Below are 14,070 nucleotides of genomic sequence, written 5' to 3'. Positions count from 1 at the left end.
ATGTGTATTGGTCTCACAGGCTTGTAATTGGCATATAGAGAAGTATTATGGGGGATATGTAGACGTCTTTTGATCATCAGGAGAGGTATGATGGACATGTAGGGGACGTGGGGTGTGGTCTGAGGGACATGTGAAGAAGTCTTATGGGCATGAATGTGAGATACATGGGAGTCATCTCTGTATTAGGCTGGATCCAGATCATCATCACAAGTGAGATTGTGTTTATACTCACCAACAAGATCATTCAACTGGAGAGGTGACTGCTGGGAATGGGACATTATACAGTAACACCAGGGGATGTGTCTGGGTGATGACTGTATCATTGTGTGTGTCAGGTTCCTATAAGGTGTGAGAACGTCACTGTCTATTTCTCCATGGAGGAGTGGGAGTATATAGAAGGACACAGGGGTCTGTACAAGGACGTGATGATGGAGAATCACTGGCCCCTCACATCACTGGGTAAGAGGAGACTGTCACTTACTGTAATGGGGAGAGCAGCTATGGGGCCACCTATATACACATCATCTGATAATCACATATATACAGTGTAATCAGTCACTGTGTGTCTCCTACAGATGGCGCCAGTATCAGGAATACCCCAGAGAGATGTCCCCGTCCTCTTTATTCCCAGGAGGATGTAGAGGAGAATCACAGTGTCCCACAGGGGGATCAGGTAGGTGACTTTTCATTACATGACCTATGGAGAAGCTGTTTTATACTAACGCGCTGATATTCTGTTAGAATTACATAATTCTAATGTTATATTATTGTTTTGTGCATTATTTAGGGTGAACATTTGACTAATATTAAGGTAGAATATATAAAAGAGGAAAAAGAGACGTATGTGATGTGTGATCAGCAGTGTAAGGAGGAGGAAATCCCTACAGCTATCAGCACAGGTGAGTAATAATCACTAAGTACAGAACAGTCACATATTCTCCTTGTTCTGTCACTACAGCAATCTCTTATCCTACACCCTCCTCTGTCACTACAGCCATCTCTTATCCTACACCCTCCTCTATCACTACAGCAATCTCTTATCCTACACCCTCCTCTGTCACTACAGGCTAAACCATCTGTTCAACGAGTCCAGATTCATTAGTCCCTATGAGATTCCTTGGGATGTAATTGAGTCCAGATTTGCAGCAATTTAAAAGTAACATTCTATTTTTCTAGATACTCCATGGGTCACTATTAAGGAACTGCACATAGCACTGCAATTGTATGTAGAGTATTACATGTTCATGCTGCAACACACACTGCTCAAACAGGAGGCAAGAGTAATGGGGCACATCCACTAGCAGACTTGGAAACGACTGCACGATTACGACATTGTAATCGTTCAGTCGTTTCACAGTCTGTGCTGTGCCTACACTGAACGATCAGTCGTTCAGTGTAGACACATCAATCATCCCCCAACATGCTCAACCTGACGTTATCATCAGGTTGACCAGCATGCTGGGGCGATGTGATTGATGTCGGAAACGACCAGCGGGGGTGCGCATCACTGGTCGTTTCCGACATTAATGTGTCCGATTCATGCATGATCCATGAGCGATATAACGTTATCGTTCAATCGCTCATAGAAATCGGTAAGTGGATGTGCGCCTTAAGACAGATAAACTGCACCTTACATAGAGTTGGTGCAAGTTTCCATGGCGTATCTGATGGTGGTGTCTAAAAACATAGAAATGAGCACTCAGGGCCCTGCAAGTGGATGTCTCTTTTTGTAGAAAATTGGCGGCGGCATTGTCATAAGATGCAGACACGTCTGCCCCATAGTCCTCAGTACTGACCTGGTTGGTGTGGGCAGTAACATCTTGGATCTGCATATACAGGTAGAGCTACTGGCTGACACGTTTCTGCGGTCAGTGTCCAGTTTCATCAGATTCCTCTGAGTAATACAGCACATAAAATCTACCCAAAATGGCCAAGAGTGTTATTTTATTTACAGTGCAAGAACGTGAACTAAATGCAAAGTTGTGTAATTTTAATTATCACTATCTTTTAGTTATATAGCACCACAAGGGTTCACTAGCGCTGTAAATGCTGACTAGGTAAAACAAAAAAGCAGCGTAAATTGTACGATTACATAGCTTAATCACATAATACAAACCCTTCATTTAGAAGACAGTGAGGAAGTGTGGGGCCCTGCTAGTAAGGGCTCACATAGGGCAGAGAGGATGGACACAAAGAGGGGAGAGGGGAGGAGAACTGTGGGGTGCAGATGCTAGAGAGTTAGGAAGAGGGGGTGTAGGCTTGAGAGAAAAGATGAGCTGTAAGGGTGTGGCTAAAGGGCAGGAGGCTAGGTGATAGTCTGAGCGTTGGTGAGTATTAGAACATTTTAGGGTCTTCCGCATACAAGTGGTAATGGGGATTGATTAGCTGGTGGGTGTTCTGAAGGGAGAAGAGAAGGATTTATAAACGCCGCAAATAAGCACTTTTGGGTTCTTGTTCTGCATTAAACCACCATTCCAAAATGGCACACAGCAGGGTTCCATAATATAATCTGAACTTAGAAATGGAAACTCATTTATATCTACATTTCTTTGATAGCTTACTCTCTTTAAGCAAAGGCTGACATTGTGTAGGAATACTAGTGTGGTCAACAAGACAGACATTGTGTAGCAATACCAGTGTGGTCCACAAGGCAGACATTGTGTTGGAATACTAGGGTGGCCAACAAGGCAGACATTGTGTTGGAATACTAGGGTGGCCAACAAGGCAGACATTGTGTAGGAATACTAGGGTGGCCAACAAGGCAGACATTGTGTAGGAATACTAGGGTGGCCAACAAGGCAGACATTGTGTTGGAATACTAGGGTGGCCAACAAGGCAGACATTGTGTAGGAATACTAGGGTGGCCAACAAGGCAGACATTGTGTTGGAATACTAGGGTGGCCAACAAGGCAGACATTGTGTTGGAATACTAGGGTGGCCAACAAGGCAGACATTGTGTTGGAATACTAGGGTGGCCAACAAGGCAGACATTGTGTTGGAATACCAGTGTGGTCAACAAGGCAGACATTGTGTAGGAATACTACGGTGGTCAACAAGGCAGACATTGTGTAGGAATATGAGGGTGGCCAACAAGGCAGACATTGTGTTGGAATACTAGGGTGGCCAACAAGGCAGACATTGTGTTGGAATACTAGGGGGGCCAACAAGGCAGACATTCATTGTGTTGGAATACTAGGGGGGCCAACAAGGCAGACATTGTGTAGGAATACTAGGGTGGCCAACAAGGCGGACATTGTGTAGGAATACTAGGGTGGCCAACAAGGCAGACATTCATTGTGTTGGAATACTAGGGTGGCCAACAAGGCAGACATTGTGTTGGAATACTAGGGTGGCCAACAAGGCAGACATTGTGTAGGAATACTAGGGTGGCCAACAAGGCGGACATTGTGTAGGAATACTAGGGTGGCCAACAAGGCAGACATTGTGTAGGAATACTAGGGTGGTCAACAAGGCAGACATTGTGTAGGAATACCAGTGTGGTCAACAAGACAGACATTGTGTAGGAATACTAGGGTGGCCAACAAGGCAGACATTGTGTAGGAATACTAGGGTGGCCAACAAGGCAGACATTGTGTAGGAATACCAGTGTGGTCAACAAGGCAGACATTGTGTAGGAATACTAGGGTGGTCAACAAGGCAGACATTGTGTAGGAATACTAGGGTGGCCAACAAGGCAGACATTGTGTAGGAATACTAAGGTGGTCAACAAGGCAGACATTGTGTTGGAATACTAGGGTGGCCAACAAGGCAGACATTGTGTTGGAATACTAGGGTGGCCAACAAGGCAGACATTGTGTTGGAATACTAGGGTGGCCAACAAGGCAGACATTGTGTTGGAATACTAGGGTGGCCAACAAGGCAGACATTGTGTTGGAATACTAGGGTGGCCAACAAGGCAGACATTGTGTTGGAATACTAGGGTGGCCAACAAGGCAGACATTGTGTTGGAATACTAGGGTGGCCAACAAGGCAGACATTGTGTTGGAATACTAGGGTGGCCAACAAGGCAGACATTGTGTAGGAATACTAGGGTGGCCAACAAGGCAGACATTGTGTAGGAATACTAGGGTGGCCAACAAGGCAGACATTGTGTGGGAATACTAGGGTGGCCAACAAGGCAGACATTGTGTGGGAATACTAGGGTGGCCAACAAGGCAGACATTGTGTAGGAATACTAGGGTGGCCCACAAGGCAGACATTGTGTAGGAATACCAGTGTGGTCAACAAGGCAGACATTGTGTAGGAATACTAGGGTGGCCAACAAGGCAGACATTGTGTAGGAATACTAGGGTGGCCCACAAGGCAGACATTGTGTAGGAATACCAGTGTGGTCAACAAGGCAGACATTGTGTTGGAATACTAGGGTGGCCAACAAGGCAGACATTGTGTTGGATTACTAGGGTGGCCAACAAGGCAGACATTGGCGATATGTGCGAATGTGGCTGATGGGTTTTCTTTTTTCTTTTTGTTTTGTTTTTTTAAACTCTTTGGTATATTATATGGAATTGATTGAATTTTAGATGTTTGAATTAAAAGGTATGTTTTAATTTAGTGCACCCAATTTTGACACACTCCTTGTACTATGTACTGGAATTTGTACCGTATCCAGTGGTAGCACCCTCTTTGGCTATACTGACATAAACTATATAATTGGATAATTGGGGTATCTTCATAATTGTATAAGCTACATGGGGACCATAGGAACACCTGTGCGATAGGAATGTGTATCTGTGTTTTTCAGCTGTACATACGTCTTTACTCGTAGACAGAATGTACAGCGCATGTGTCCCATGGTGTGTGTGTACAGAGGGGCCGGTGTAATTAGGGGATACTATAGTCAATAGGGGGCTAATTGAGATATGTACGTAAACTTGATGGTTTGATCTGCGCATGCACAAGATCTGTACTGAGCATGTGCAGATTTCCTTCTGCGATCTCGCTTGTAGTGCCCGGATGCTGCCGCCTTATTGACAGCATGTCTGCCCCGTTTTCTGGGGGTGCTGTAGTCAGTGGCTGAAGGTTACTAAGATGACAGCAGCAGATCGCAGAAGCCGCAGGAGTCGTCTGTTTACACAAGACGGCACTAGCATATTTTAGCACAGCGGCTGCGAATCAGGCCCGAGGATCAGTACAAGACAAAAATCTGTTCTACTGGGGAGATAAACAAAATGCATATGGTCTGTCGACATTGTCCCTGTCGGAAGCAGTATGCCGTCACGGCGATGCCAACAATGCTAAAAGGCTATTGAAAGCATTTCCACAATGTTGGAAGTATAACGTGGAACATGGGGCTCGATTCAGACCCGCTCACTAGATGCGAACGCGTGTTCTCGGAGTATGCAAATTCGGCTAAGTGACGGCAAGGCAGGCGATCACACGGCACGCCCTCTGTCTTAGAGAGCAATGGCAGAGGGAAAGCACGCCAGTCTAAAGACGCCCCCTTCACAGCACACGTCATCTCCAGGAAGTGTGTGATAAAACGGTAACATCGAGAGCCATCGGAGCTGCTCGCAGCCCTTGTGGTAGACCCTACCCCGCTGCTAGCACTGCGATCACTGCAGACTGAAATACAACCAGGTGACGTGTACAATGACGCTTCCATGTTAATTATGCACGCCTATTAAACGCCATTAGAATGCACAGACATGCCTGCGTTCGCACATCCACTCCCCCGTTTTCAAAGACCTGCCCCTGTCAACACCCACAAACGGCACTTTCTGTCACTCAAAGAAGCGGGCAGTCGGTGTGCTTCGAGCGATCGCTTCCTGATCGCTTTGTCCGGCTATCGTCCAGCTACGAGCGAACGCAGCCTAGCGAACGGGTCTGAATCGGACCCATGGTGTTAAAGCAGTATGATTACAGTTCTACTGCCGAAGCTGGTGAAAGGATTTAGGTAGTTTGTTAATCATGTCAGCATCGCGGTGCCGGCACACTGCTGCTGACGGTGACATTGTCGTCAATATCACGGTCGCCATAATGACCGCATCCCGTACAAGCATAACATGCCCGCTGCTTGCCCTGTTTTTTCACTCTTCAGGGTCAATTCACTTAGTGGGGTACTGCGAGCCGAGCTCAAGGCAAACTATTTTTTTGTTTAGGGTAAAAATGTCAGGACAGTGCAGAACCTGTGGCACACCCCTCCCAATGACTGATCATGCACTTTGAGGGGTTTAATTAGCATAATTTATCCAATATGAATGATGGGGGGACGGGTATGTGGGGGCGTAAATGATCTTGCGAGAGCACTGAGGATTTCACTGTCTATTTCTCCATACAGAGCACAAGGACGTGATGATGGAGAATCACCGGCCCCTCACATCACTGGGTAAGAGGAGACTGTCACTTACTGTAATGGGGAGAGCAGCTATGGGGCCACCTATATACACATCATCTGATATATATCATCTGATATATATCTGATATATACAATGTAATCAGTCACTGTGTGTCTCCTACAGATGGGGCCAGTAACAGGAATACCCCAGAGAGATGTCCCCGTCCTCATTATTCCCAGGATGATACAGAGGAGAATCTCAGTGTCCCACAGGAGGATCAGGTAGGTGGGATTGGGGGTCTCTCCAAATACCAGAAGAAAACTGTGTGCGTTTCATACACTGATATATATTTTTATACATTCTCAATGAAATAAATCAGACCATTTTAAGGTGTTATTGTTTTGTGGATTATTTAGGATGAAGTCTTTACTAATATTAAAGTAGAAGATATAAAAGAGGAAGAGGAGACGTCTGTGAGGGGTGATCAGCAGTGTAAGGAGGAGGAAATCCCTACAGCTATCAGCACAGGTGAGTAATAAAAAGTACAGAACAGTCACATATTCTCCTTGTTCTGTCACTACAGCAATCTCTTATCATACACCCTCCTCTGTCACTACAGCCATCTCTTATCCTACACCCTCCTCTGTCACTACAGCCATCTCTTATCCTACAGCCTCCTCTGTCACTACAGCAATCTCTTATCCTACACCTTCCTCTGTCACTACAGCCATCTCTTATCCTACACCCTCCTCTGTCACTACAGCAATCTCTTATCCTACACCTTCCTCTGTCACTACAGCCATCTCTTATCCTACACCCTCCTCTGTCACTACAGCACTCTCTTATCCTACACCCTCCTCTGTCACTACGGCAATCTCTTATCCTACACCCTCCTCTGACACTACAGCCATCTCTTATCCTACACCCTCCTCTGACACTACAGCCATCTCTTATCCTACACCCTCCTCTGACACTACAGCAATCTCTTATCCTACACCCTCCTCTGTCACTACAGCACTCTCTTATCCCACACCCTCCTCTGCCACTACAGCTATCTCTTATCCCACACCCTCCTCTGTCACTACAGCACTCTCTTATCCCACACCCTCCTCTGCCACTACAGCAATCTCTTATCCCACACCCTCCTCTGCCACTACAGCAATCTCTTATCCTACACCCTCCTCTGTCACTACAGCAATCTCTTATCCTACAGCCTCCTCTGTCACTACAGAAATCTCTTATCCTACACCCTCCTGTGTCACTACAGCGCTCTCTTATCCTACACCCTCCTCTGTCACTACAGCGCTCTCTTATCCTACACCCTCCTCTGTCACTACAGCGCTCTCTTATCCTACACCCTCCTCTGTCACTACAGCGCTCTCTTATCCTACACCCTCCTCTGTCACTACAGCGCTCTCTTATCCTACACCCTCCTCTGTCACTACAGCGCTCTCTTATCCTACACCCTCCTCTGTCACTACAGCAATCTCTTAACCTACACCCTCCTCTGTCACTACAGCGCTCTCTTATCCTACACCCTCCTCTGTCACTACAGCAATCTCTTAACCTACACCCTCCTCTGTCACTACAGCGCTCTCTTATCCTACACCCTCCTCTGTCACTACAGCGCTCTCTTATCCTACACCCTCCTCTGTCACTACAGCGCTCTCTTAACCTACACCCTCCTCTGTCACTACAGCGCTCTCTTATCCTACACCCTCCTCTGTCACTACAGCGCTCTCTTATCCTACACCCTCCTCTGTCACTACAGCGCTCTCTTATCCTACACCCTCCTCTGTCACTACAGCGCTCTCTTATCCTACACCCTCCTCTGTCACTACAGCGCTCTCTTATCCTACACCCTCCTCTGTCACTACAGCAATCTCTTAACCTACACCCTCCTCTGTCACTACAGCGCTCTCTTATCCTACACCCTCCTCTGTCACTACAGCGCTCTCTTTTCCTACACCCTCCTCTGTCACTACAGCACTCTCTTTTCCTACACCCTCCTCTGTCACTACAGCACTCTCTTATCCTACACCCTCCTGTCACTACAGCACTCTCTTATCCTACACCCTCCTCTGTCACTACAGCACTCTCTTATCCTACACCCTCCTCTGTCACTACAGCACTCTCTTATCCTACACCCTCCTCTGTCACTACAGCACTCTCTTATCCTACACCCTCCTCTGTCACTACAGCACTCTCTTATCCTACACCAGTGTTGGCTAACCTTGACACTCCAGCTGTTATGGAACTACATAACCCAGCATGCACTGCTACAGTTTTGCTATTAGGGCATGCTAAAACTGTGGCAGGGCATGCTGGGATATATTGTTCCACAACAGCTGGAGTGTCAAGGTTAGCCAACACTGTCCTACACCCTCCTCTGTCACTACAGCACTCTCTTATCCTACACCCTCCTGTCACTACAGCAATCTCTTATCATACACTCTCCTCTGTCACTACAGCCATCTCTTATCCTACACCCTCCTCTGTCACTACAGCAATCTCTTATCCTACACCCTCCTCTGTCACTACAGCCATCTCTTATCCTACACCCTCCTCTGTCACTACAGCCATCTCTTATCCTACACCTTCCTCTGTCACTACAGCACTCTCTTATCCTACAGCCTCCTCTGTCACTACAGCAATCTCTTAACCTACACCCTCCTCTGTCACTACAGCCATCTCTTATCCTACACCTTCCTCTGTCACTACAGCCATCTCTTATCCTACACCCTCCTGTCACTACAGCCATCTCTTATCCTACACCCTCCTCTGTCACTACAGCAATCTCTTATCCTACACTAACCTCTGTCACTACAGCACTCTCTTATCCTACACCCTCCTCTGTCACTACAGCAATCTCTTATCCTACATCCTCCTCTGTCACTACAGCCATCTCTTATCCTACACCTTCCTCTGTCACTACAGCCATCTCTTATCCTACACCCTCCTGTCACTACAGCCATCTCTTATCCTACACCCTCCTCTGTCACTACAGCAATCTCACCCTCCTCTGTCACTACAGCAATCTCTTATCCTACATCCTCCTCTGTCACTACAGCAATCTCTTATCCTACACCCTCCTCTGTCACTACAGCAATCTCTTATCCTACACTCTCCTCTGTCACTACAGCCATCTCTTATCCTACACCCTCCTCTGTCACTACAGCCATCTCTTATCCTACACCTTCCACTGTCACTACAGCCATCTCTTATCCTACACCCTCCTGTCACTACAGCAATCTCTTATCCTACACTAACCTCTGTCACTACAGCACTCTCTTATCCTACACCCTCCTCTGTCACTACAGCAATCTCTTATCCTACAGCCTCCTCTGTCACTACAGCCATCTCTTATCCTACATCCTCCTCTGTCACTACAGAAATCTCTTATCCTACACCCTCCTGTGTCACTACAGCGCTCTCTTATCCTACACCCTCCTCTGTCACTACAGCGCTCTCTTATCCTACACCCTCCTCTGTCACTACAGCGCTCTCTTATCCTACACCCTCCTCTGTCACTACAGCAATCTCTTAACCTACACCCTCCTGTCACTACAGCGCTCTCTTATCCTACACCCTCCTCTGTCACTACAGCGCTCTCTTATCCTACACCCTCCTGTCACTACAGCGCTCTCTTATCCTACACCCTCCTCTGTCACTACAGCGCTCTCTTATCCTACACCCTCCTCTGTCACTACAGCGCTCTCTTATCCTACACCCTCCTCTGTCACTACAGCACTCTCTTATCCTACACCCTCCTCTGTCACTACAGCACTCTCTTTTCCTACACCCTCCTCTGTCACTACAGCACTCTTATCCTACACCCTCCTCTGTCACTACAGCACTCTCTTATCCTACACCCTCCTCTGTCACTACAGCACTCTCTTATCCTACACCCTCCTCTGTCACTACAGCACTCTCTTATCCTACACCCTCCTCTGTCACTACAGCAAACTCTTATCCTACACCAGTGTTGGCTAACCTTGACACTCCAGCTGTTATGGAACTACATAACCCAGCATGCACTGCTACAGTTTTGCTATTAGGGCATGCTAAAACTGTGGCAGGGCATGCTGGGATATATAGTTCCACAACAGCTGGAGTGTCAAGGTTAGCCAACACTGTCCTACACCCTCCTCTGTCAATACAGCAATCTCTTATCCTACACCCTCCTCTGTCACTACAGCACTCTCTTATCCTACACCCTCCTGTCACTACAGCAATCTCTTATCATACACTCTCCTCTGTCACTACAGCCATCTCTTATCCTACACCCTCCTCTGTCACTACAGCACTCTCTTATCCTACACCCTCCTCTGACACTACAGCACTCTCTTATCCTACACCCTCCTCTGACACTACAGCCATCTCTTATCCCACACCCTCCTCTGTCACTACAGCACTCTCTTATCCCACACCCTCCTCTGCCACTACAGCACTCTCTTATCCTACACCCTCCTCTGTCACTACAGCAATCTCTTATCCTACACCCTCCTCTGTCACTACAGCAATCTCTTATCCTACAGCCTCCTCTGTCACTACAGCATCTCTTATCCTACATCCTCCTCTGTCACTACAGAAATCTCTTATCCTACACCCTCCTGTGTCACTACAGCAATCTCTTATCCTACACCCTCCTTTGTCACTACAGCGCTCTCTTATCCTACACCCTCCTCTGTCACTACAGCGCTCTCTTATCCTACACCCTCCTCTGTCACTACAGCAATCTCTTAGCCTACACCCTCCTGTCACTACAGCACTCTCTTATCCTACACCCTCTTCTGTCACTACAGCGCTCTCTTATCCTACACCCTCCTCTGTCACTACAGCGCTCTCTTATCCTACACCCTCCTCTGTCACTACAGCGCTCTCTTATCCTACACCCTCCTCTGTCACTACAGCACTCTCTTATCCTACACCCTCCTGTCACTACAGCACTCTCTTATCCTACACCCTCCTCTGTCACTACAGCACTCTCTTATCCTACACCCTCCTCTGTCACTACAGCACTCTCTTATCCTACACCCTCCTCTGTCACTACAGCACTCTCTTATCCTACACCCTCCTCTGTCACTACAGCACTCTCTTATCCTACACCCTCCTCTGTCACTACAGCACTCTCTTATCCTACACCCTCCTCTGTCACTACAGCACTCTCTTATCCTACACCCTCCTCTGTCACTACAGCACTCTCTTATCCTATACCCTCCTCTGTCACTACAGCAATCTCTTATCCTACACCCTCCTCTGTCACTACAGCACTCTCTTATCCTACACCCTCCTCTGTCACTACAGCACTCTCTTATCCTATACCCTCCTCTGTCACTACAGCACTCTCTTATCCTACACCCTCCTCTGTCACTACAGCACTCTCTTATCCTATACCCTCCTCTGTCACTACAGCAGTCTCTTATCCTATACCCTCCTCTGTCACTACAGCAGTCTCTTATCCTACACCCTCCTCTGTCACTACAGCAGTCTCTTATCCTATACCCTCCTCTGTCACTACAGCAGTCTCTTATCCTACACCCTCCTCTGTCACTACAGCACTCTCTTATCCTACACCCTCCTCTGTCACTACAGCAATCTCTTTTCCTACACCCTCCTCTGTCACTACAGCAAACTCTTATCCTACACCAGTGTTGGCTAACCTTGACACTCCAGCTGTTATGGAACTACATAACCCAGCATGCACTGCTACAGTTTTGCTATTAGGGCATGCTAAAACTGTGGCAGGGCATGCTGGGATATATTGTTCCACAACAGCTGGAGTGTCAAGGTTAGCCAACACTGTCCTACACCCTCCTCTGTCACTACAGCACTCTCTTATCCTACACCCTCCTGTCACTACAGCAATCTCTTATCATACACTCTCCTCTGTCACTACAGCCATCTCTTATCCTACACCCTCCTCTGTCACTACAGCAATCTCTTATCCTACACCCTCCTCTGTCACTACAGCAATCTCACCCTCCTCTGTCACTACAGCACTCTCTTATCCTACACCCTCCTCTGTCACTACAGCAATCTCTTATCCTACACTCTCCTCTGTCACTACAGCCATCTCTTATCCTACACCCTCCTCTGTCACTACAGCCATCTCTTATCCTACACCCTCCTGTCACTACAGCCATCTCTTATCCTACACCCTCCTCTGTCAATACAGCAATCTCTTATCCTACACTAACCTCTGTCACTACAGCACTCTCTTATCCTACACCCTCCTCTGTCACTACAGCAATCTCTTATCCTACAGCATCTCTTATCCTACATCCTCCTCTGTCACTACAGAAATCTCTTATCCTACACCCTCTTGTGTCACTACAGCAATCTCTTATCCTACACCCTCCTCTGTCACTACAGCGCTCTCTTATCCTACACCCTCCTCTGTCACTACAGCGCTCTCTTATCCTACACCCTCCTCTGTCACTACAGCGCTCTCTTATCCTACACCCTCCTCTGTCACTACAGCGCTCTCTTATCCTACACCCTCCTCTGTCACTACAGCGCTCTCTTATCCTACACCCTCCTCTGTCACTACAGCGCTCTCTTATCCTACACCCTCCTCTGTCACTACAGCGCTCTCTTATCCTACACCCTCCTCTGTCACTACAGCAATCTCTTAACCTACACCCTCCTGTCACTACAGCACTCTCTTATCCTACACCCTCCTCTGTCACTACAGCGCTCTCTTATCCTACACCCTCCTCTGTCACTACAGCGCTCTCTTATCCTACACCCTCCTCTGTCACTACAGCGCTCTCTTATCCTACACCCTCCTCTGTCACTACAGCGCTCTCTTATCCTACACCCTCCTCTGTCACTACAGCACTCTCTTATCCTACACCCTCCTCTGTCACTACAGCACTCTCTTATACTACACCCTCCTCTGTCACTACAGCACTCTCTTATCCTACACCCTCCTCTGTCACTACAGCACTCTCTTATCCTACACCCTCCTCTGTCACTACAGCAAACTCTTATCCTACACCAGTGTTGGCTAACCTTGACACTCCAGCTGTTATGGAACTACATAACCCAGCATTCACTGCTACAGTTTTGCTATTAGGGCATGCTAAAACTGTGGCAGGGCATGCTGGGATATATAGTTCCACAACAGCTGGAGTGTCAAGGTTAGCCAACACTGTCCTACACCCTCCTCTGTCACTACAGCAATCTCTTATCCTACACCCTCCTCTGTCACTACAGCACTCTCTTATCCTACACCCTCCTGTCACTACAGCAATCTCTTATCATACACTCTCCTCTGTCACTACAGCCATCTCTTATCCTACACCCTCCTCTGTCACTACAGCAATCTCTTATCCTACACCTTCCTCTGTCACTACAGCCATCTCTTATCCTACACCCTCCTCTGTCACTACAGCACTCTCTTATCCTACACCCTCCTCTGTCACTACGGCCATCTCTTATCCCACACCCTCCTCTGTCACTACAGCACTCTCTTATCCTACACCCTCCTCTGTCACTACAGCCATCTCTTATCCCACACCCTCCTCTGTCACTACAGCACTCTCTTATCCTACACCCTCCTCTGACACTACAGCCATCTCTTATCCTACACCCTCCTCTGACACTACAGCCATCTCTTATCCTACACCCTCCTCTGACACTACAGCAATCTCTTATCCTACACCCTCCTCTGTCACTACAGCACTCTCTTATCCCACACCCTCCTCTGCCAATACAGCTATCTCTTATCCCACACCCTCCTCTGTCACTACAGCACTCTCTTATCCCA

At 47.5% G+C, this 14,070-nt stretch overlaps 1 protein-coding gene across 1 annotated transcript in view; it reads left to right on the top strand.

Moving 5' to 3' along the window:
• The window catches only part of LOC148500767 (uncharacterized), a 66,204-nt gene that overhangs the window by 1,189 nt on the left and 50,945 nt on the right, over nucleotides 1–14,070 (top strand). Inside the window, exons 2-7 of the mRNA XM_088451360.1 lie at nucleotides 336–459; nucleotides 576–673; nucleotides 788–899; nucleotides 6,299–6,346; nucleotides 6,480–6,577; nucleotides 6,713–6,824. Of these exons, the coding sequence (XP_088307486.1) occupies nucleotides 375–459; nucleotides 576–673; nucleotides 788–899; nucleotides 6,299–6,346; nucleotides 6,480–6,577; nucleotides 6,713–6,824 (553 nt within the window). The 5' untranslated portion in view covers nucleotides 336–374. The remainder of the gene's footprint in view (nucleotides 1–335; nucleotides 460–575; nucleotides 674–787; nucleotides 900–6,298; nucleotides 6,347–6,479; nucleotides 6,578–6,712; nucleotides 6,825–14,070) is intronic.

Source organism: Taudactylus pleione, unplaced genomic scaffold (genome assembly GCF_031769625.1).
Source record: "Taudactylus pleione unplaced genomic scaffold, aTauple2 ptg000547l, whole genome shotgun sequence".
Taxonomy (NCBI): domain Eukaryota; kingdom Metazoa; phylum Chordata; class Amphibia; order Anura; family Myobatrachidae; genus Taudactylus; species Taudactylus pleione.
The sequence above is the reverse complement of the archived record's forward strand: the minus strand, read 5'-3'. Positions and strand labels throughout refer to the sequence as shown.